The sequence below is a fragment of the Cnephaeus nilssonii genome (assembly GCF_951640355.1).
Source record: "Cnephaeus nilssonii genome assembly, chromosome: 16".
NCBI lineage: Eukaryota > Metazoa > Chordata > Mammalia > Chiroptera > Vespertilionidae > Cnephaeus > Cnephaeus nilssonii.
Genome location: NC_137087.1, coordinates 7547821 through 7572061, shown reverse-complemented (window position 1 = coordinate 7572061; position 24241 = coordinate 7547821). Strand labels below are relative to the sequence as shown.

Sequence of the window (24241 nt, the reverse complement as noted above, 5' to 3'; positions counted from 1 at the left end):
CCTATGAGAACAGTTTCCATATGCCTTTCCACCCGCCAGAGAAAACCATTCTTTAGTCATCTACTTCAGGCTAATATGTAGGTTTCATACAACAAATTGGGGAAAAAAAAGTCAAATTCCTTGGACTGGCATTCAAACTCTAGTATGTCCTAACTTTCCAAAGTCATTTATCACATCATATCCGCTCTGAATGATGCACCAGACACATTACATGCACAGTCTCTTCTAAAGTGCTCTATTCTACTTTGCCAATCTAAGAAAACTTACTTGTCCTATAAGAAGATATCAATCATCAACTCCTCTCTGAAGCTTTCTCTCAAATGTGTATTGTACAAATCTTTAAAAAGTCAATAAAGTAATGTTGATGTGAAGAGTTGCTTTTGAGAAAAAGATTAAATATATTTGGATTAACTCACTTGTTTGGCATTTCCAGGTCTAATATTTTACCTAGCATAATGATCCATAAAAAAATTCACCCAACAGAAAATGCAGCCAACAAAGTAATAGAGTACTGCTTAAGATGCAAGTTTGGTAATCATCTGCCTAAAATGATAACTAAAGCTATAAAGAGGAATAAAATTTCCAAGGGAAACCCTATAGTGAAAAGCAAAGAGGACCAAAGAAGAACTTAGTAGGTCAATTAAATAAAACTTACACCAAAACTTTCATAGGTTCTTGTAGGTAATTCAGAATGACACAGTTATTACTGAAAGGAAATGGCAGCAAGTTACAGAGCTCTAGTTGTAGGAAGCAACAGATGGCTTGACCTAAATGAAGTCAACCAAAAGAGTATATACCAGAGGTCTGGTAAAACAAGTACAACAGAAAAATGAGGTTAAAATAAAAAGTTACAACAATGTGATAGACCAGAATGAGAGAGGAAAAAAGAGAGTTTGAGAAAGAGACTAAAAAACAAAAACCCATTTCAAGAAGGATGGCCACAGCCCTGGCCGGTGTGCCTCGGTTGAATGTTATCCTGTGCATAAATGTTGTGGTTTTGGTCCCCAGTCAGGGGGCCTACAGGAGACAACCAATCGATGTATCTCTCTCACACATTGATCTTTTTCTCTTTCTCTCTCCCTCTCCCTACCTCTCTCTTTAAAAAAATAAGTAAAAACCTATTTTTTAACAAAAAGAAGGATGACCACAACAATCAGGATAAAAATACAAAAGCATCCACTGGATTTGAAATTTTGGAGATCTTTGGTAACCTCGGCAATAGCAGTTTCAGAGGAGCAGTGAGAAGAGAAGTGAGGGAAGTACTGAGGCCTGACTTAAAGTTAAGAGAGAAGAAATAAGTGAAACACAAAAGGCCAAGCTGTGGATTAAGACAGGACAGACTTGAATATGGATCAAGGAAAAATAAGTATAACATTAAAAGTGAATATACTACAATAATCAAAACAGTGTGATACTGGCATAGACAGTCATATAGATCAATGTTACACAATTAGAGAATCCAGAAATAAACCCTCACATATACAGTCAAATAGTTTTTGATAAGTGTGACAATACCATTCAATGGGAAAATAATAGTCTTTTTAATTTAACAAATGGTCTGGTAAAAGTGAATATATACATGGAAACAAGTAAAATTAGACCCATACATTATAACATATTTAAAAATTTATTCAAAATATATCTAAGATCTAGATGTAAGACCTAAGTCTATAAAACTCCTAGAAGAAAAAATAGGTGAAAATCTTCACAACACTGGATTTAGCAATGATTTATTAGACATGATACCATAGGCAAATTGGACTTCATGAAAATTAACAACTATTGTGTATCAAAAGACATTATCAACAGAGTAAAAAGGCAACTTACAGAATGGGAGAAAATATTTGCAAATCATCCTATATAATAAAGAGCTAATATGCAAATGGTCCTCACACCCTCGCACCCTCATGCCCTGCCCACCCACGAGTGCCTCAGAATCGCACGAGACCCAGATCTGGCTGTCTCCACCCCTGTTAAGCCCCGCAGGGCTGGGGGGCGTGGCCTCAGGTCCCCCATCAAGCCCTGCTGGGCGGGGGGCGCAGCCTCAGGTTCCCCGGCCCGGCCTCAGGTCCCCAGCCCTGGCGTGAGGGCACGAGGGGACTTGTTTCTGGGTTCCGCAGCATGCCCCAGACTCTGGCAGGAGAGAGATTTTCATATACATTTTACTAATTTTCTTTCATCTCTGACACTTCTATTATAGAGAAAGGGCAAATAGCAATATTAAAATATTTCCTCTAATTAATTCCCTTTTAATGTGCATGAATTTTGTGCACTGGGCCACGAGTCTATATAATAAAAGCCCAGTGACTGTTATGGCAGAATGACAAGAATGACTGGTCACTATGATGCACACTGACCACCAGGGGGCAGATGCTCAATGCCGGAGCTTCCCTCTGGTGGTCAGTGCGCTCCCACAGCTGGAGCACCACTCAGCCAGAAGCTGGGCTCATGGCTGGCAAGCACAGTGGCGGTGGCAGGAGCCTCTCCCGCCTCCACGACAATGCTAAGGAGCAGCAAGCCAAGCAGTAAGGAGCAAGCAGGCGGGCGGTTAGAAGTGAGAGGTCCCAGATTGCGAGAGGGCTCAGGCCAGGCTGAGGAATACTCCCCACCCCCATGCATAAATTTTGTGCATTGGGCCTCTAGTATATTTGATAAAGGATCAATATCCAGAATATACAGAGAATAGCTAAAACTTAACAACAAGAAACAAACAACCCGCTTAAAAAATGGGCAAAGGATTTAAATAGACATTTCTCCAAAGAAGATATATGAATGGCTAAATATACATACAACACAATACTCAGGGAAATGCAAGTTAAAACCACAATAAGATACCACCACACACCTGTTAGGATATCCATTACAAAAAAAAAGGAAAGGAAGGAGGGAAAAGAGGGAGGGAGAGAGGGAGAGAGGGAGGAAGGGAGGCAGGAAGGAAGGAAGGAAGGAAGGAAGGAAGGAAGGAAGGAAGGAAGGAAAGAAGTAACAAGTATTGGTGAGAATGTGAAGAAATTGGAAACTGTGTACATTGTTGGTGGGAATGCAACATGGCACAGCCATTATGGAAAACAGTATGACTGACAAGCATGGTTATGCTACACAGAAAAGCTATCATTTAGAATCAAAGGACAAATAAAGAGCTTCACAGATAAGAAAAAGCTAAAGGAGTTCATTACCGCCAAACCAGTATTGTAAGAAACTAGAGGCCGGGTGCATGACATTCATGTACTGGGGGCAGGGGCAGGGGGAAGCGGGAATCCCTCAGCCCGGCCTGCGCCCTCTCACAGTATGGGACCCCTCAGGGGATATCTGCCATCCAGCTTAGGCCCGCACGTGCACATTCCCCGAGGGGTCCTTGGTGCTGCCACGGAGGCGGGAGAGGCTCCCTCTACTGCTGCTGTGAGCCTGGCTTCTGGCTGAGTGATGCTCCCCCTGTGGGAGCACACTGACTACCAGGTGGCAGCTCCTGCATTGAGCGTCTGCCCCCTGGTGGTCAGTGGATGTCATAGTGACTGGTTATAATGCCATTCGGTCGATTTGCATATTAGCCTTTTATTATATAGGATGATAAAGAGGCTTCTTTAAAAAATATATAAATATATAATATGAATAATAAAATGACTGTAACTACATACCTATCAACAATAATTTTAAATGTAAATGCATTAAATGTTAAAATCAAAAGACATAGGGTGGCTGAATGGATAAGAAAACAAGACTCGTAACACTATTGACAAGAGACTCAATTCAGATGGAAAGACGCACAGACTAAAAGTAAAGTGATGGGAAAAGATATTCCATGAAAATGGAAACGAAGTAAAAAGCTGTGGTAGCAATTATTTATACCAGGCAAAACAGATTTTAAAACAGGCTATAACAAGAGAAAAGTAGGACCCAGCAATTTCACCTCTGGGTATTTATCCAAAGAAACCCAAAACACTAATTTGAAATGACATATGCATCCATATGTTCACTGAAGCATTATTTACAATAGTCAAGATATGGGAGCAACCTTACTGTTCATCAATGGATGAATGGATAAAAAAAGTGCTACATATACACAATGGAATATCCCTCAGTGACAAAAAGAAATGAAATCTTGCCATCTGCAACAACACGAATGGACTGGACCTAGAGGATACTGTGCTGAGTTAAATAAGTCCGACAAAGACAAGTGCCATATGATTTCATTTATATGTGCAATCTAATAAATAAATAAATAAATGGACAAACAAACTCATATATATAGAAAACATTTTGATGGTTGCAAGATAGAAGGAAGGTTAGGTGGAATGGGTGAAAAGGGAGAAAGGATTAAGAAGTACAAACTGAATGGACAGAGGAGGTGAGAAAGGCAGGTCCAGACTGAAGCTGAGTTCACACTCTTAACAGTGAACCCGGAGGTGCTCTGGGCAATTAAAAAATTGATTTGGAACTGGTGGAAGCCAGCCTTGTTACACAGCTGCACCCTCTCACATGCACCCACACCCAGCAGAGGCAGCCACAAACTGCAGATCACTTGGTAGCTCCACACAGGTACCCCAGGGCTGGTCACAGGTAGTGTCTGACATTGGGCTGTGCTGGAGTTCTTCTCAAAAGTCCCCAGAACCAGCACACCCAGTGGCAGGCTTCAGACCACACCAGAGCACAATCCAATTAGCTTCACAGTGGCACATCAAACAGGAGATCCTAGCAGGCACCAGACACTGGGCCAATTCCCCTTTGTGGAGTCAGCTGTCAACAGCTGCTTGAACACTGTTGTTGGGGTCAATTCTCATAATCAGCCAGCCTGACAGTCAACTCACCTACAAACAGGCCAACAGCAATCAAGACACAACTACAACAAGAGGGCTCACAAAATCACACAAGAAACATTCCTGGAGCATCCAGTTCAGGTGACCACGAAGATTATGCCACTGAGCCCCAGAAGACATCTACTATATAAGCCACCATATCACAACTGGGAATCACAACAGATCTACCAAATACACAGAAACAAATACAGCAAGGCAACTAAAATGGAGGGTAAAGAAACATGGCCCAAATGAAATAACAAAATAAATCCCCAGAAAAAGAACTAAATAAAATGAAGGCAACCAAGCTACCAGATGCAGAGTTCAAAATGAAGGTTATAAGGATGCTCAAGGAATTTAGAGGAAAAATGGATGATCACAGTGAGAACTTAAACAAAGTAAGCATAAAAAGGGATATAGAAACCATAAAAAAGTCAGAAATAAAAAATACATTATCTCAAATGGAGAGTACACTAGAAAGAATCAACAGCAGGTTAGATGAAGCAGAGGATCAAGTCAGCATTTTGAAGGACAAGATAGCACAGTGGTCGGCAAACTACGGCTCGTGAGCCACGGTTTGCCGCTCTGTTGACTAATGAGTTTGCCGACCACTGACCTAGAATCTCAATTCCAATAATTATAGGCTGTTGTTGTTCCTTGTGATTAAGCCCCTATCCCAGTGGTTGGCAAACTCATTAGTCAACAGAGCGGCAAACCGTGGCTCGCATGTGACTCGTGAGCCGCAGTTTGCCAACCACTGAGATAGCAGAAAACACGCAAGCAAAGCTGAAAGAAAAAAAAAAGAATTAAAAAGAAAATTTTTTTAAAAATAATAAAAAAGAAAGTCTAAGGTACCTCTGGGACATCAAGTGTAACAACATCCGCATCATAGGGGTACCAGAAAAAGAAAATAATGATCAAGGGATTGAGAACCTATTTGAAGAAATGACAGAAAATTTCTCTAACCTGGTGAAGGAAATAGGCATACAAGCCCGAGAAGCGCACAGTCCCAAACAAGAAGAACCCAAAGAGGCCCACACCAAGACACATCATAATTAAAAAGTCAAAAGTTAAAGACAAAGAAAGTCTCTTAAAAGCAGCAAAAGTAAGAAAGTCAGTTACCTACAAGGGAGGTCACCTGATTTCCCAATATAAACTTTGCCAGAAGGGATTGGCACAAAATATTCAAAGTAAGAACCTACAACCAAGTTTACTCTCCCAAGCAAAGCTATCATTTAGAATTGAAGGACAGATAAAGAGCTTTCCAGACAAGAAAAAGTTAAGGAACTTCATTACCATCAAACTAGTATTATAGGAAATGTTAAAGAAACTTCTAAAGAGATTCCAAATGGCTTCAGAGTAGGTGCAAACTACACTTACCTGCTCCAGGTAAAAACTGGATTTACATCTAATTATAAAGCAATCAACCTGAATAATCAACTGAAGTCTTGCTGAACTGAAATATTATAACCAAGGATTTCCCAAAAAAGCCACATAGAGACTGGTAAGAAGCGCGAAGACACAAAGAGAGTTGGACCCCACAACTATGTACGACAGCTGAGAAGCCAGAAGATATCTTGGCTGCAAAACTCTCTCCTCCCGGGTGTGAGGAGTATCAACCCCACACATGGATCCCCAACCCAGAGCAACAGAGACAGGAAGAGGAGCCCACAGAGCATCTGGTGGTGAAAATCAGTGAGGATTCAGCCCACCTGGGAGAAAAGGGAGTCAGCTAGAGACCCAGATGCCACCTTCTCAGGGTCCAGTACTCCTATTGTTACAGCACCAGCCTTTCCTCCAGCTAGTGATGACACCACTCTGTCATGAGCAGGTCCTGCAGAGGGGTCTGCTGGCTGCAACCAGTGGGGACCTTTGGCAAGCTCTTTTTCTGGAGAAGTTCTTGGTGCAGACTCAGACAGTGATTGAACTGTTTAACTGGACTGTTTAACTTTAAAAAGGTGACCATTTCTTCCCACCTTAAGTGCACAACTGGCACACCCCTCCCCACCTGTTGAATCACTAGCATGCCCTACCACTTGTGGCACTGCCCTGCTGAGTTCAGTCTCCCAGGGGGATCTGAGGGCCATGCAGAGCTGGGACTTTCAAAAGGTCTCCCAAGGAGACTTTTTTCCAGGAAACAGAAGGGCTGGTGCTAGGTTGTGTGTAGCTACATAGTGGCAGGAGGGGGAAAGAGCGGGGGGAGGGGGCGGGCGGGGAGGGGCACTTCTATCTCCCTTGGGAGCTCAGCCCCACCCTATCATGGGAGTGGGAATAAGTGCTCGTGCCCCTCCTACAGGCTTTCCAGCAACACCCCCAACAGGAGAATGAATGAGCCCTCCCAATTCCCTGAGGCCCCACCCCACTGAGCTCACTTCTGTGGGGGAAAAGTGTGCTGCTCAGAGCTGGGACATTCAGAGTGTGTCTCCCTCAGAGGCTATTGTCTGGGACCGGGATGCAGTCCTTGGCCCCCACCTGAGGGAGACTTTTGATATGCTCTCCGGAGCCCTGGTGGCTCTACCCTATTGAGCTTGCTTCTGCAGAGGGGATGACTGGCTGCACTCACCCTGAAACTATGGTGTGCTCCTCCTGGGGAAGCCAGGCTTGGAGACTCTGGCAGAGACTTAGTGGCTTGGCTCTGGAGTAGGGGACTTCCTCATTGAGTGCCTGACTATGTGGCTCCTAGGTAGGGAACCACTAGCCCTGTCCTCCTGATCCCAGTTACGCCACCCTAGCAAGCTTGTGACCTGTGGAAGGGCCTGGGCGTTGCGGCCAGCCTGGGCCGACTCTACAGTCTTGCTTTGAAAAGCTCTGGAGGAAGACCTGGCAACACCTGGGGGAAGCGGGGGGGGGGGGGGGCGGGTGGAGAGAAGCTGACATATAGAGGCAGACCTCAGGGAGCCTAAGACCTTTTACAGATCTGCCCCCAGCTCTAAGCTGGAGGAAGGTAACCCTTGTACACAGATTGGCCCCTCCAAGCACACCCAGGCCCAGTAGATGCAGACACAAACAGTAAATAGCATGGTAGCTACAAATTGGTAGCCCAAGGCCAGTTATACACATCTGACATCAACCTGTACCTGAGCCCTGCCCAAGTGAAATCAGAACCAACACAACCAGTGGTGGGCTTCAGACAACACCAGAACTCAACCCAACTAGCCACACAAACAGCACACCCAAAGGGGGATTTTGGCAGGTATCAGACTCTGCTGGGAACAGTTTCACCTTGATTCATACTCAAGGATTGAGGTTTATCCTAATAGTCAGCCACCCTGCAGGGTTAACTCCACACAAGAAAGAATCAATAGAATTCAAGACTCAATTACAACAGGAGGGTGCACATAACCAACAAGAAACATTCCTGGAGCCCAGGTGATCTGGAAGTTTATGCCACTATGCTAAGGTGACCAGATTTTAACATTGGTAAAGCAGGACACCATTCACCAGGACGAGGGGGGGTGGGAAAGGGGGGGATTCTTGATTAAAAATTTGATCTATATGGAGCAACAAAAATTTTCATAGAACGCAAAAATAGTATTGCAATATATTTTTTAAATTTCAACATAAGTACAATTTACAAATATAATAAATAAAAATTATGTATAGTATTATTTTATTCTTTGGCATATTTCTCATTTGAGTGAATTATTTTTAGTAGATTGCTGTAGTTGTTTAAAAGGTCATGAATTTGCCGTAACGTAAGTCGTAAGTGTCACTTTCAAGGCCGGTGCTAGACTTTTTGCCGCCACTATAAAATATAAATAATACGAGTACTGTCTGCTAAATTCAAGAAAATTTATGTATTTATGAAATAAATAAATAAATCACTTACCTAAATTATCTGAATAGCTGATTTGTAATGAAATCGCTTGTTTAACTAGCTTACTAGCACGCAGTACAATGTGTATCGTCTGAGAGACAGTTACAAAATGTTTTCGTCGTTGCCAATCTCAAAACATGCCATTGTTCATTAAGTCCAAACAATGGTGGTCGAATTCTAACAACTGATCAACAATGCGAACTTTGATAAGCAGTTCTCGATAATCAGTTCTCAACAAATATTTGTTATTATTAAAGCTTAACATTATAAAATTAACAAAAATAATATAAAACTCATATCCTGGCTAAATAGCCACATGGCCGCTGAAAACCGTATATTCCCTTCCCGTTCTCCCGCCGTTCCCTAGCTTGTCGTGCATTCTTTCCAAAAATCGGGACTTTTTTAAAATGCCATGGGACGTGGGACAAATTGTTAAAAATCAGGACTGTCCCGCCAAAAGCGGGACATCTGGTCACCTTGCACTATGCCCAACAAGACACCTACATCATAAAGCCATCATAACAAGTTTGGGAGTCATAGCAGATCTACCTAATACAATGGAACCTCTGTTTTTAACTTAATTCATTCTGGAAGGCTGTTTGAGAAGCGATTTGTTCAAAAATTGAATCATTTTTTCTCATTAGAAATAATATAAGTTGAATTAATCCATTTCAGACCCCTAAAACTACAAAAAGAGGCTCACAAAATCACACAAGAAACATTCCTGGAGCATCCAGTTTAGGTGACCAGGGAGATTATGCCACTGAGCCCCAGAAGATTCTATTTTAACCTTTCTTGTATACAGTTCATGTCTAATGTACTATTTAATCTAGCACTTCTTTTCTTAAATTTATCAAACCACCCCCTACTAGCTTTAAAGGAATCACTTTTAGGCTCGTGCCAGGGGTGTCTTTCAGGTCAGCAAGCAGCCTCTTTGTTTTTTCACATATCATTGCCTCTGAAATGCTGTCACTGGCTAACTGCTTTTGGTTCACCCAAATGAACAAGTTTTCCTACCTATTCTATTGCCTGTTATCATTGTTTCTTTCACACCCTTAGCAACATTAGCACTCTTGATGGGCTCTTTGTGTTTTAAAATTGTGCTAACTGATTGATTTCACCAGCAACAAGAGCATTCTCTCCTTTGTTTGTTGTCTAAGAGACACTTTCTGTCATGCTGAGGTATCAGCATGAAAGGGTTATCAGGTCGAAACTCGAAGTTTGATTCAACAACTGAGACATTTTTTTCTGTGAACAACTTGGTAGAGAACCAAACTGTTTGAGATGGGAGATGTTCAAGAAATAAGATTTGACGTACACAGAGACACACAATGGAGAGACAAAGAAATATGCCCCAAATGAAAGAACAAGAGAAATCCCCAGAAAAGGAATTAAATTAAATGGAAACAACCAAGATATCAGATGCAGAGTCTAAAATAATGGTTATAAGGATTCTCAAGGATCTTAAGGGAAGAATGAATGATTTCAGTGAGAACTTAAACAAAGAGAAGGTAAACATGAAAAAGGACATAGGAACCATAAAAAACAGTCAGAAATTAAAAATACAATATCTGAAATGAAATATACACAAGATGGAATCAACAGCACTTAGGTGAAGCAGAGAATCAAATCAGTGATTTAGAAGACAAGATAACAGTAAGCACCCAAGCAGAGGATCAAAAAGAAAAGCGAATTACAAAAATGAGGAGAGTCTAAGGGACCTCTGGGACAACATCAAGGGTAACAACATCCGTATTATAGGTGTACCAGAAGGAGGAGAGGGTGAGCAAATGATTGAAAACTTATTTGAAGAAATAATGGCTGAAAATTTACCCAACCTAATGAAAGAAAAAGTCATACAAAGTTCAGGAAGCACAGTGTCTCCTAGTCAAGATAAACAAAAACAGACCTACACCAAGACACATCATATAATTAAAATGGCAAAGGTTAAAGACAAAGAGAGAATCTTTTTTTTTTTTTCCAAAGAGAGAATCTTAAAAGCAGCAAGGGAGAGATACTTAGTTACCTACAAGGGAGCTCCCATAAGGCTCTCAGCTGATTTCTCAACAGAAACACTTCAAGCCAGAAGGCACTGACATGAAATATTCAAAGCGATGAAAACCAATGACCTACAACCAAGACAACTCTATCCACCAAGGCAATCTTTTAAAATTAAAGAAGAAATAAAGAGCTTTCCAGACCAAAAAAAAAAAAAGTAAATGAGTTCATTCTATTAAAATCGGTATTGCAAACATTGTTAAAAAGCCTGCTTTAAGAAGAAGAAAGAGAGAGGGGAACATAGATATAAAGAACAAAATGGCAATAAATAAGTACCTATCAATAATAATCTTAAATGTAAATGGATTAAATGCTCCAATCAGAAGATATAGGGTAGCAGAATGGATAAGAAAATATGACCCATATATGTGCTGTGTACAAGAGACCCACCTCAAAGCAAAAGATACACATAAACTGAAAGTGAAGTGTTGGAAAACAATGTTCTGTGAAAATGGAAATGAAAAAAAAGCTAAGGTAGCAATACTTATGTCAGACAAAATAGGCTTCAAAACATGGCTATAACAAGAGGCAAAGATTGTCACTACACAATACTAAAGGGTTCAAGCCAACACGAAGCTATAACCCTTGTAAACATACATGCACCCAACATAGGAGCCCCTAAGTATATAAAAAATATTAGTTTTGAAACCATAAAAATCCTAGAAGAAAAAATTACAGTACAATCTCAGACATTTGTCTTAGCAATATTTTTTTCTAGTATATTTTCCCAGGCAAGGGAAACAAAAGAAAAAATAAACAAATGGGACTACATCAAACTAAAAGTTTTTGCATAGCAAATGGAACCAACAACAAATTAAAAAGACAACCCAGGATGTGGAGAAAAGAGAACCCTAGTGCACTGCTGGCGGGAATGCAGACTGGTACAACCACTATGGAAAACAGTGTGGAGTTTCCTCAAAAAAAAGAAAAATTAAAAATGGGACTGCCATTTGACCCAGTGACCCCACTTCTAGAATGGTAGAACATATTCACCAATGATACATTTTATAGAGGTTAATATCCAAAATTTATTATTTTTTCTTAATATTGAGGTTTTTTGTTTGTTTTTTAATATATTTTTATTGATTTTAGATAGGAAGGGAGAGGGAGAGATAAAAACATCAATGATGATAGAATCATTTTTCAGCTGCCTCCTGCACACCCCTACAGGGGATTTTGCCCTCAACCAGGCATGTGCCCTTGACCAGAATCAAACCCAGGACCCTTCAGTCCGCAGTCCGATGCTCTGTCCACTGAGCCAAACCGGCTAGGGCTAATATCCAAAATTTATAAAGAATTCGGACAGCTCAGCACTCAAAAAACAAACAATCCAATTAAAAAGTGGGCAGAGGACCTGAATAGATACTTCTCCAAAGAGGATATGCAAATGGCCAAGAGACATATGAAAAAATGCTCAACATCACTAATTATCGGAGAGATGCAAACTAAAATGACAATGAGATACCACCTCACACCTGTCAGAATGGCTGCCATCAATAAATCAACAAACAACAGTGTTGGCCAGGATGTGGAGAAAAGAGAACCCTAGTGCACTGCTGGCGGGAATGCAGACTGGTACAACCACTATGGAAAACAGTGTGGAGTTTCCTCAAAAAAAAGAAAAATTAAAAATGGGACTGCCATTTGACCCAGTGACCCCACTTCTAGAAATATATCCTAAGAAGCCTAAAACACCAATCAGGAAGAATATATGCACCCCTATGTTCATAGCAGCATTATTTACAACTAGAGGCCCGGTGCACAAAATTCATGCATGGGCAGGATCCCTAGGCCTGGCTGGCGATCAAGGCCGATCGGGGCCTTCCTTCCCCTGGCTGCCAGTTGGGGCCTTCCTTCGTTCCGTGCCACCCCCTGGTGGTCAGCGCACGTCATAGCAAGTGGTTGAACTCCCAGTCAGTTGAACTCCTGAGGGGACAATTTGCATATTAGCCTTTTATTATATAGGATAACTAGGATCTGGAAGCAGCCCAAGTGCCCATCAGTAGATGAGCAGATAAAAAAGCTGTGGAATATTTACATAATGGAATACTACTTGGCCATGGAAAAAAAGGAATCTTACCTTTTGCAACAGCATAGATGGACCTGGAGATTATTTTGCTAAGTAAAATAAGCCAGTCAGAGAAGGACAAATACCATATGATCTCACTCATATGTGGAATCTAATGAACAAAATAAGCTGACAAACAAAACAGAAACAGAGGCATGGATACATGGAACAGATTGACAGCTGTCAGAGGGGAGGGAGTTTGGATATGGATAAAAGAAGGTGAAGGGATTAAAAACTAAAATTTAAAAATCATACTGTAGGACTTCACTTATAGTGGAATCTAAAGAACAAAATAAACGAACAAACAAAATAGAAACAGAATCATAGATACAGAGAACAGAGTAATGATTGCCAAGAGGATAGTGGGATTGGGATAGTTGAGTAAAAAGATGAAGAGATTAAGAAGTACAAATTGGGCCCTGGCTAGTGTGGCTCAGTTGGTTGGAGCATAATCCCGTACACTGAAAGGTTGTGGATTTAATTCCTGTTGTGAGTTTGATCCCATTTGGGTCACGTATGGGAGGCAACCAGTCCATGTTTCTTTCTCTCTTTCTCTCCCCTTTATCCTCTCTCTAAAATCAATATGATGTTCTCGGGTGAGGATTAAGAAAAAAAGAAGTAGAAGTTGGTAGTTATGTAACAGTCACAGGGTTGTAAATTACAGCAGAGTCAATAATATTGTAATAACTCTGTATGGGGCCAAATGGATACTTGAAATATCAGGACAACCACTTTGTAAAGTATATGATTATCTAAGCACTATGCTGTATACCTGAAACTAATATAGAATAATATTGAATGTAAACTGTTATTTAAATTATTTTAATTTTAAAAATGATTTAAAAGAAGTACAGCCCTAGCCAGTTTGGCTCAGTGGATAGAGTGTCAGCCTGCAGACTAAAGGGTCCCAGGTTCGATTCTGGTCAAGAACACATGCCCAGGTTGCAGGCTCAATTCCCAGTAGAGGGCATGCAGGAGTCAGCCAATCAATGATTCTCTCTCATCATTGATGTTTCTATCTATTTCTCCTTCTCCCTTCCTCTCCGAAATCAATAAAAATATATATTGAAAAATAAAATAAATAAAAGAAGTACAAATTGGTAGTTACAAAACAGTCATATCATTGTAACTATAGAATAGGGAATATGATCAATAATATTGTAATAATTATTTATGGTGTAAAATGGGTACTAGATTTATCGGGCAGTCACTTTGTAAACTACATAAATGTCTAATCACTATGTTGTACACCTGAATAACTTGTATGTTAACTGTAATTTAAAAATAAGAAAAGTATTTATAAAAAAGAAAGAAAACAGTATGGTGGTTCCTCAAAAAATTAAATATAGAATTACCATAAGATCCAGCAATTCCACTTCTACGTATATGCTCAAAAGAATTGAAAGCAGGGTCTCAAAGGATATCTGTATACTCATGTTCATAGCAGCATTATTCATAATAGCTAAAATGTGAACTCAACACAAGTGTCCACCCACAGATGCACAGATAAGCAAAATGTTTTATGTATATACAAGGGAATATTATTTAGCCTTAAAAAGTATGGAGATTCTGACACATGCTACGACATGGATGAACCATGACATTATGCTAAGTGAAGTAAGCCAGATTCAAAATAACTACTACTGTATAATTTCACTTATATGCAGTAGGTAGGGTAGTTAAAATTATAGAAACAGAAAATAGAATGATGGTTTCCAGGGGCTCGGGAAAGGGGTAAATGAGGTAGTATTTAATGAGTTCAGTGTTTCAGCTTTTCAAGATAAAAAGAATTCTTGAGGTAGATGGTGGCAAGGGTTGCCCAACAATGTGAATGTACTTACCGCCACTGAATTAGACATTTAACATGACTAAAACAGTAAATTTTGTCATGTGCACTTTACCACAATAAAAAATTCTTAAAAAAGAAGTGGATATAAGACTTTAGGACCTTGGGTTTTATATAGTGAAAAAGAAACCCTAAGGATCTCTTTAAAGACATAAAACTCTCTTTGGCCAGTGTTGCACAGTGGTTGGAGAATTAGCCCAGGCACCAAAGGGTGTCAGGTTCAATTCCTGGTCAAGGGCTCAATCAAGGGTGAATACTTGGGTTACAGGTTTCATCCCTGGCCCCAGTCAAAGCATCTTCAGGAGGCAACCAATCTCTTTCTCTCTTTCTCTCTCTCTCTTTCCCCCTCCTTCCCTCCCTTCCACTCTCTCTAAAAAAATTAATGGAAAAAATATCCTCAGGTGGGATTAACAAAAAGAAAAAAAAGACATAAAACTTATATAACAACTATAATATACAAAATATCCTTTGGAACCTTGGGGCTATAAGGGCGGTATATCTTTGTAATGAGTTTCCTATCCTAGTCTGAGTATTAAAACACAAAAAATGATGACAGTAACAGCTGCCTTGGAAAGAGGACTGGTTGGTGAGCCTTTAAGGTGTTACTGGCACAATGGGGTGCTAATGCTATAGTCAGGTCTGCTACTATTCCTTGGAAAGGGCTGGTCCTAGAAATGGTCCTTTTCTTTTATCCAGTTCAGCAAAAGGAACTCTTATACCAACCTTGATATTGGATCATGATAACGTTAAGAAACGACTTTCTAGGGTACTTTGTCAAAACCCACCCTGCAGCCCAGCATGGCTCTAAAGTGGCCAGTGCCTGGGAGCATTGGGAACTACATGTTAATTCTTCACTCATCTTTTCTTTTCACATAGACCATATTCCTTCCCAGGCCTCAGACATCTAAATTTCATTTTAGTTTTATTTGTCAAATATGTCCTACAGTCAGTTCTCATAGTCATTTTCTTAAGTGGAACAAAGTTTGGGAAGTTTACTCTGCACACACTACAGAGAAGGTTCTTAGCATTTTTTGAAATTCAACAATATGCATAATGATATGGTTATTAGTCTTACATTATTTTTAAAATTATCTATAGCTTACCTACTCTTTTACCTGCTGCTGCATTATTTCCACTCATTCCAATACCACGGGCAGACTACAATTAAAACAGAAAACATCTATGGTGTGAATTAATGGAGAACAGAATTAAAGATCACCAAGCATGGAATTCTTGTACTTTATTACAAAAATGCTGTTGGACTTTCATTTAAAATTATCTAACTGAATTTTAATTAAATTAACTTGGAACCTGATTCTCACATCCAGCAATATTGTACTAATTACTTATGTTTAAAAGAGTATAATTTAATGGCTCAGATAAAAGTTCTCATTTGGGGAAAAATTAATAAAAACAGCATTTAAAAATACAGTATTCCCCCCATCCATGGTTTTGCTTGCCAGTTTCAGTTACCTAAAGTTAACCAATATTTAGTCTAAAAATATTAAATGGAAAATTCCAGAAATAAACAATTCATAAATTTTAAATTGCATGAGTAGCAGAAATCTCACTCTATCCTGCCCAGGATGTGAATCATCATTTTGTCCAGAATATCCAAACTTAGTTGATCTCATGTGGGCATTATATCATCTCACATTATCACAAGTAGAAGAAGGGTGAGCCCGATACAATAAAATATTTTAAGAGAGAGAAAAATCATGTTCACATAACTTTTATTATAGTATCCTACCTAATAATAGACAAATATGCAAATTGACCGTACCTTCGCTATGCCCATGATTGGCCAGGAGGCGCGGGGGGGCGGGACTCGGGGTGGCCGGGGTAGCTGATTGGGCCGGCGGGACGCTGAGCTGCGTCGCCAGCAGCGGCATGAGCTCAGCGTCTGCGCCATATCTATGCTGCGGCACAGAAGGGGCCTCTGGGGAAGTGAGCTGATGTCCCGTTGCGCGGACCATCAAAAGTGTGGGAGCTGGGTGCCTGTCCGCTCAGGCTGCAGGCCTTTCAGAAGCCTCCGCCACGCCTGAGGCTTCTGAAAGGCCTGGTGCACCAGTGATCGAAAGCAAAAGCGTGGGAGCTGGGTGCCTGTCCGCTCAGGCACCAGGCCTTTCAGAAGCCTCCGGCGCCTGGTGCACCAGCGGACAGGCACCCAGCATCCCGTGATTGAAAGCGAAAGCGTGTAGGGGACCCTACACGTGCATGATTCAATCATGCACTGGGCCTCTAGTATTGTTATAATAGTTCTATTTTATTAGTCATTGTTATTAATATCTTACTGTGCCTAATTTATAAATTAAACTTTATCACAAATATGTATGTATAGGAAAAACATAGTATATATAGAGTTTGGTATTATCATGGTTTCAGATATCCACTGCAGGTATTGAAACATATCCCCCACACCTTGGGGTGGGGGGGGGGTTGGGGGGGGAACTACTGTAATAAGTTGTCTACACAAAATTATTTTAATGTTACAGTTTGCAATTTAGGACTAAAAAATTATTTGAAAATCACCTATCAAAAAGATTTTCTACGAAGTAAAGAAACTATTAAAAGAAGTCAACCTTAGGCCTCCTTATTTATGTAAACAAAAAATAAACTTTAAATATGTTGAATCATTACAAGGACAACTACTAGAACATATTGAAAAGCATATACTTACTAGATAAAAATCTGTAGATTCTAACTGGGGAGAACTTTTCCTAATGCATTCTTCCTGAAAATGCTGGAGGTTTGTAGACAGCCCAATTCCAGAGGTCCGAAGCCTACCTACCCCACGCGTGCTCTGTAACCCGTCTCTGCTTGCGCTCCGGGCCAGCGAAGCAAGAAAACCTATATTATTTACACAACCGACAGGCTCTTTGGAAGCCTTGTTAGCCATTTCTGTGATATCCCGAGCCTCAACTTTAGAAATAATATCAGATCTTTTCCCAGGTGAATCAACTTTCACAGCTCGAAAGCGAGTAGTCCTAGAGAAAGAAGAGTCAGTTATATTTCGAACATCCAATGACCGGAGCACATTTTGTGAAGCAGAAGACTGGAGATTTCGAGACTCAAAACATTTCGACTGTCTCTGTGGCTTCACCAGAGAATGATGGAGTGACATTGGTGTAGAACAGTGAAGAGGTGACAAGAGTCTGCTCTTGTGAGGACTTAATTCACGGTTGTTGAGAACTGTAGTCTCTACTGATTCACCACTCAACATTCTTGCAACATGTTTAAGATGCTGCTCTGTAGCTTTCAACCCTTTGTCAGGATTTACCTTCCGTGTGCCTTCTAAGCCACTGCTCTGTTCATCAATATTTCCTTCTGAAAACAAAGGAAACGAACCCACTTCAGGTAGAAGTGATTTTTCAGTTACACACTCTTCAGAAGCTGGAAATAAAACAGTGTCATCCTCATTATTAGGTGACAAATTTCCTGAAAAGTGCTTTGTCCGCCTCGGCAGGGATGGTCCAAGATGGAGCACAGAATCAGCAAACTCTTTGTCATTTTCCAACTCCACATGGGTTATCTGAGGTGACAGTTTGGTGCTACCATTGGAATGAGGCAGTGTGTTACTCTCCCAGTTAGCATCTTCCTTCAGGAAATCACCAGTCATAGATGATATGGGTCTATCAGCAGGGGGCAGGGCTGTCAAACTTGAAATTGCATTGCTGGATGTTTCCGGCAGACAAGCATTCCCAGGAGAAGGTAAACAAGACTGCCCAATGTGGGGGAGAACTCGTAACAATCTGTGCCGAGTAGCTGCCGTGGAACTACTAGAAGATCGAGGAGCTACAGGTGGGCGAGGTTTTACCTTGACAGCTTTCTTAGGCTAAAAGAAAAGAGTGAATATATAATTCCTTTACATGAATTCATTGTATTATCCATTTATATAATTCATTTCATGTGCCCATTAATAGAAATTAATGAAGGAAGGAAATGTGATTTGCTGTAACACATTGGCATTTTGATTACCTTAATTTAAAATATTAAGCTTATGGTGGAAAAGAATTTTGCTATCTTCATTAAGTATAATTTTCTGAGAATAATTTTATTTTCTCACTTCTAATTATCAGACTTTTGCTGTAAAGAAACATCATTGATTATATTAGATACTAGAGGCCCAGTGCACAAAATTGTGCACTCAGGGGGCCTCAGCCCGGCCTGCGCCCTCTCACAGTCTGGGAGCCCTTGAGGGATGACCGACTGACGGCTTAGGCCTGCTCCCCCACTCATCCTTAGCACTGCCGCAGAAGCGGGAGAGGCTCCCACCACCGCTGCTGTGCTTGCCAGCTGTGAGCCTGGCTCAGGGCTTCTGGCTGAGTGGTGCTCCCCCTGTGGGAGAGCACTGACCACCAGGGGGCAGCTCTTGCATTGAGCATCTGCCCCCTGGTGGTCAGTGCATGTCATAGCGACTGGTCATTCCACCATTTGGTCGATTTGCATATTAGCCTTTTATTATATTAAATGACATTGCTGACCTATTTTAGATCCCAAGCAACTCTTACTAGTAAGATGAGTAAGTGGTTGGCAAGGTAGGTATTGCAGAAAAGAGTTAACAGAACTAAACTGCTATCCTTGAAAAGCCCTGTTTGCAATGCTGGTCCTTGGCTGGTTCTGGGAACTTGTATTGAAGAGGGTTCCCACCACCCTGAATGATAAGAGTGGCTCATTGTGCTTAACCAGTTTTTGCAAACAATATGGTTTATGCCAAACACCAGCTTTTCTTCTGGGAGTGTGTAGTTTGGGAATATGCTAGGAACATAAACAGCCTCTAATAAAACACCTGAGCACAGAGTCTCTAATGTGCCTCCCTAGTAGAAAACATTCTACATGTGCTGACAAAACTGACTGATAGAGGAATTAAGTGAATCCCATGAGACTCCACCAGGAAAGGATCTGGAAAGCTTGTGCCTAGTTTCCCTTTTCCCTTTGCCGGTTTTGCTTTGTACCCTTTCCCTGTAATAAATCTTAGCCATGAATACAACTATATGCTAGTCTTATGAGTCTTCCTAGCAAACCATTCAACCTGGGAGTGTCTATGAGTCCCTGATACAGTAGGTTTTAGATTTTAATAAAAGTATCACAACAATTCACAATGTTATGGATAAAGTTGAAAATTAAAGATGATATGAGTATCCGGATGGAGTGGAATACCTGATGACATACCAATACTTCCATCCTAGAGATACAAGAAAGGCTAGATAATTCGGTGGATACCATTTGAGGCAAGAAGTAAGGAGCTAAAAATCCCAAGAAAAAAGAATGTTGGAAAGATATGCTGGCTCCTATCGCTACTTTTATCCTAGGGCCATTGTCTTGCAAATTTGCAATTCTATACTCAGCACAAATATTCTTCAAAAATGAAGGTGGCCTGGCTGGTGTGGCTCAATTGGTTAGAACGTGATACCATACACCAAAAGGTTGTGGGTTCGATTCCTGGTCAGGAGGGCACATACTTAGGTTGCACATGAGAAGGCAACAGATTGATGTTTCTCTCTCTCTCTCTTTGCCTCTTCTCCTCTCTGTAAAATCAATAAGCATGTCTTCGAGTGAGGAATAAATAAACAAATAAATACAGGTGTTGACTTCAGGGCTGTAGAGATCAATGGTGCTTGCCTAAATCTGAATTTCTCCATGAATTCTCAAAAAAACTATACAGATCAACAACATAAGCAAATAAAATCACCCATAAACCATACCTTCATCAAAACTAAACGACAGACAAAATTAACTTAAAATTACCTGTAAGTAGGAAAATACTCAAATCCAGGAAACTCATCTACAAAGCCTATGCCTATGGTGAGAGTGTGGAACAAGACAGAACAGAAGAAAGAAAGGAGGGAAGGAGGGGAGAGAGGGAGGAGGAAGGAGGGGGAAGGAAACGGAGGAGAGAAAAACAGGTGTGGATAAACTAGGGCTACTGGAACAAATACAAAATAAACCCAAAAAGAGGAAATCCCACTTCATTATGAAAAATGCTGAAAGCAGCAGGTGTAATATCTAGGATACTAAAACACAGGCTACTAGGAAATAAAAAGAAAGTGACTTAAAACGTTCAAGACCGGAGGAGATAGCTTCAAGAAGGCACTTCTGTAGCAAGAAGGGGTGAGCGGAAAGGAAAAGGCACCCATTTAGCACTTGACAGTGAAGGTAAAGAAGGCAGCAGGAAAGTGACAGAAAGAATCCTACACGCACAAAAGGGCACACAAAATCGTAAACACACCAACCCCACCTTTCAATAAACAGTGCCATTGGTTTAAAACACTGCATTTCACTATGCAGAGAGAAGAGGGTGTACTGAAATCAGTAATTTACTTTGCCACACAAAATCCTCACTTTTGGCCCTAGCTGGGCAGCTCAGTTGGTTGGAGCATCATACGGTCCACCAAAAGGTTGCGGGTTCGATTCCCAATCAGAGCATATACCTGAAATGCGGGTTCGATCCCCCCACCAAGGCGTGTCAAGAGGAAACCAGGCCATGTTTCTCTGCTGATGTGTGTGTGTTTTTTTTCTCTCTCTAAAATCAATAAACGGGAGAACCAAGATGGCAGAGTAGGTAAAGGCCCATACTCGCCACCTCCCACAACCACATCAAAATTACAACTAAAATACAGAACAACCATCATTCAGAACTGCCTGAAAGCTGGCTGAATGGAAGTCCTACAACTAGAGAAGTAAAAAAGAGAGCACAGGGAGACTGGTAGGAGGGCGGAGGCGTGGAAGGGGCTGGTCTGGCACACACTTTCTTAATCGGGAGGGATATCTTCGCTGTGGAGGCTGCCAATGAGGAGCAAAGGGTCTCAATCCCACACTAGACCTCCACCCCAGGATTCCAGAGCTGGGAAGAGAAGTCCCCATAACTTTGAGCTGTAAAAACCAGTGGGGATTGTGGCTGAGTGACATGGAGGCTGCTGGAGACCCAGTCACATACAGGGAGCAAAGGGATTGTCTGGTATCCGGGCAGGAACTCGGGGACAGCTTTCTCCCAGAGGGTGCTCACAGGGGTCATTTGTTCCTAGCAAAATTACAGTTATGAAGTAGCAACGAAAATAATTTTATGGATGGGGGTCACCACAACATAAGGAACTGTATTAAAGGGTCGCGGCATTAAAAAGGTTGAAAACCACTGGTCTAGAGGTTATTGTGGGAAGTGAAATAAGTCAGACAGAGAAAGGCAAATGACATATAATTTTACTTTTATATGTGAAACCTAAAAATCAAAATGAATGAACAAGTAGAATAGAAATAGACTCATAAATACAGAAAATATTTTGAGAGTTGTACATGAGAAGGGGGGTGAGAGGGTGGGTGAAAAAGGTGAAGGGATTAAGAAGTACAAATAGAGTGTCGGCCCACGTACCGAAGGGTTGTGGGGTCGATTCCCAGTAAAGACACATAGCTGGTTGGGGCACGTGCAGGAGGCAGTCAATGATGAGTCTCACACCAATGTTTCTCTTTCCCTCCCTCTCCTCCCTCCTTTCCACTCTTTCTAAAAGTCAATGGAAAAAATATTCTCTGGTGAGGATTAACAACAACAACGAAAAGAATGAAAATTGCTATTTATATAATAGTCATGAGAATTTAACATAAACCATAGGGAATATAGCCCTAACTGGTTTGACTCAGTGGATAGAGTGTTGGCCTGAGGACTGAAGGGTCCCAGTTTCAATTCCAGTCAAAGGCATGTACCTTGGTTGCAGGCACATTCCCAGTAGGGGGTGTGCAGGAGGCAGCTCATCGATGTTCTTCTCTCATCAATGTTTATAACTATCACTCTCCCTTCCTCTCTGTAAAAATCAATAAAATATATATTTTTTAAAAAAACCATAGGGAATATAGTCAATAATATTATAACTATGCACGGTGTGAGATGGGTACTAGAGTTACTGGGTGATCACTTTGTAAGTTACATAAATGTCTAATCACTGGGCTATACACCTGAAACTAATATATAATATTGCTCATCAACTGTAATTGAAAGAAAAAAAAAGAAGAAGAACATTTGACAGAAAGGTAGAGAGGTAGAACTCTCACAACTATCATATACCAGCCAGGGATCTTGGTCAAGTCTGGTCATCTCTCTCAATCTCAATATCATCACCAATAAAATAGGGGAAATACTTATTTTATTAATTATTCATGAGACAGCACATAATAAATAATGAAAGAAAATGGTGCAAGTAAAAAGATGCATTGATTTTTTAAATTTTTTAATTTTTTTATTGTTTAAAGTATTACATACAGTAGTACATAGATCTCATTTTTTCCCATTCCCAGCCATCCCTACCCCCTGTCGCATGCCCTCATTCCACCCCCGCCCCCAGTGTCTTGTGTCCATTGGTTGTGCTTATATGCATGCATACAAGTCCTTTGGTTGATCTCTTCCCCGCCCCCTCCCCAGCACTCCCCAGCCTTCCCGCTGTAATTTGACAGTCTGTTTGGTGCTTTACTGCCTCTGTATCTATCTTTTTGTTCATCAGATTATAATGTTCTTTATTTTCCATAAATGAATGAGATCATGTGGTATTTTTCTTTCATTGCTTGGCTTATTTCACTTAATATAATGCTCTCCAGGTCCATCCATGCTGCTGCAAATGGTAAGAATTCCTTCTTTTTTATGGCAGCATAGTATTCCATTGTGTAGATGTACCATAGTTTTCTAATCCACTCATCTGCTGATGGGCATTTAGGCTGTTTCTAAATCTTAGCTATGGTGAATTGTGCTGCTATGAACATAGGGGTGCATATATCCTTTCTGATTGGTGTTTCTCGTTTCTTGGGATATATTCCTAGAAGTGAGATTACTGGGTCAAATGGGAGTTCCATTTTCAGTTTGTTGAGGAAACTCCATACTGTTCTCCACAGTGGCTGCACCAGTCTGCATTCCCACCAGCAGTGCACGAGGGTTCCTTTTTCTCCGCATCCTCACCAGCACTTGTTGTTGGTTGATTTGTTGATGATAGACATTCTGACAGGTGTGAGATGGTACGTCATTGTCGTTTTGATTTGCATCTCTCGGATAATTAGTGACTTTGAGCATGTTTTCATATGTCTCTTGGCCGTCCTTCTGTCTTCTTTCGAAAAGATTCTATTTAGGTCTGTTGCCCATTTTTTTATTGGATCATTTATCTTCCTTTTATTAAGTTGTATACGTTCCCTGTAGATGTTGGAGATTAAACCTTTATCAGTGATAACATTTGCAAATATGTTCTCCCATACAGTGGGCTTTCTTGTTGTTGTTTTTTGTTTGTTTGTTTGTTTTTGGTTTTCTTTTTGCTGTGCAAAAGCTTTTTATTTTGATGTAGTCCCATTTGTTTATTTTCTCTTTAGCTTCCATTGCCCTAGGAGCTGTATCGGTGAAGAAATTGCTTTGACATATGTCTGAGATTTCTCTGCCTGTGGATTCCTCTAGTATTTTTATGGTTTCCCGTCTTATGTTTAAGTCCTTTATTCATTTGGAGTTTATTTTTGTGTATGGTGTAAGTTGGTGATCTAGTTTCATGTTTTTGCATGTATCTGTCCAATTTTCCCAACACCATTTATTGAAGAGACTGTCTTGACTCCATTGTATGTTTATGCCTCCTTTGTTAAATATTAATTGAGCATAGTTGTTTGGGTTGATATCTGGGTTCTCTATTCTATTCCATTGATCT

The 24241-nt window shown here is 40.7% G+C and overlaps 1 protein-coding gene across 1 annotated transcript in view; it reads right to left on the bottom strand.

The window, feature by feature from the left end:
- Positions 1-24241, bottom strand: part of ZFAND4 (zinc finger AN1-type containing 4) — a 109782-nt gene that overhangs the window by 3238 nt on the left and 82303 nt on the right. The window contains exons 7-8 of the mRNA XM_079793727.1: positions 17263-18417; positions 15686-15740 (exon numbers count right to left, since the gene is read on the bottom strand). Of these exons, the coding sequence (XP_079649853.1) occupies positions 15686-15740; positions 17263-18417 (1210 nt within the window). The remainder of the gene's footprint in view (positions 1-15685; positions 15741-17262; positions 18418-24241) is intronic.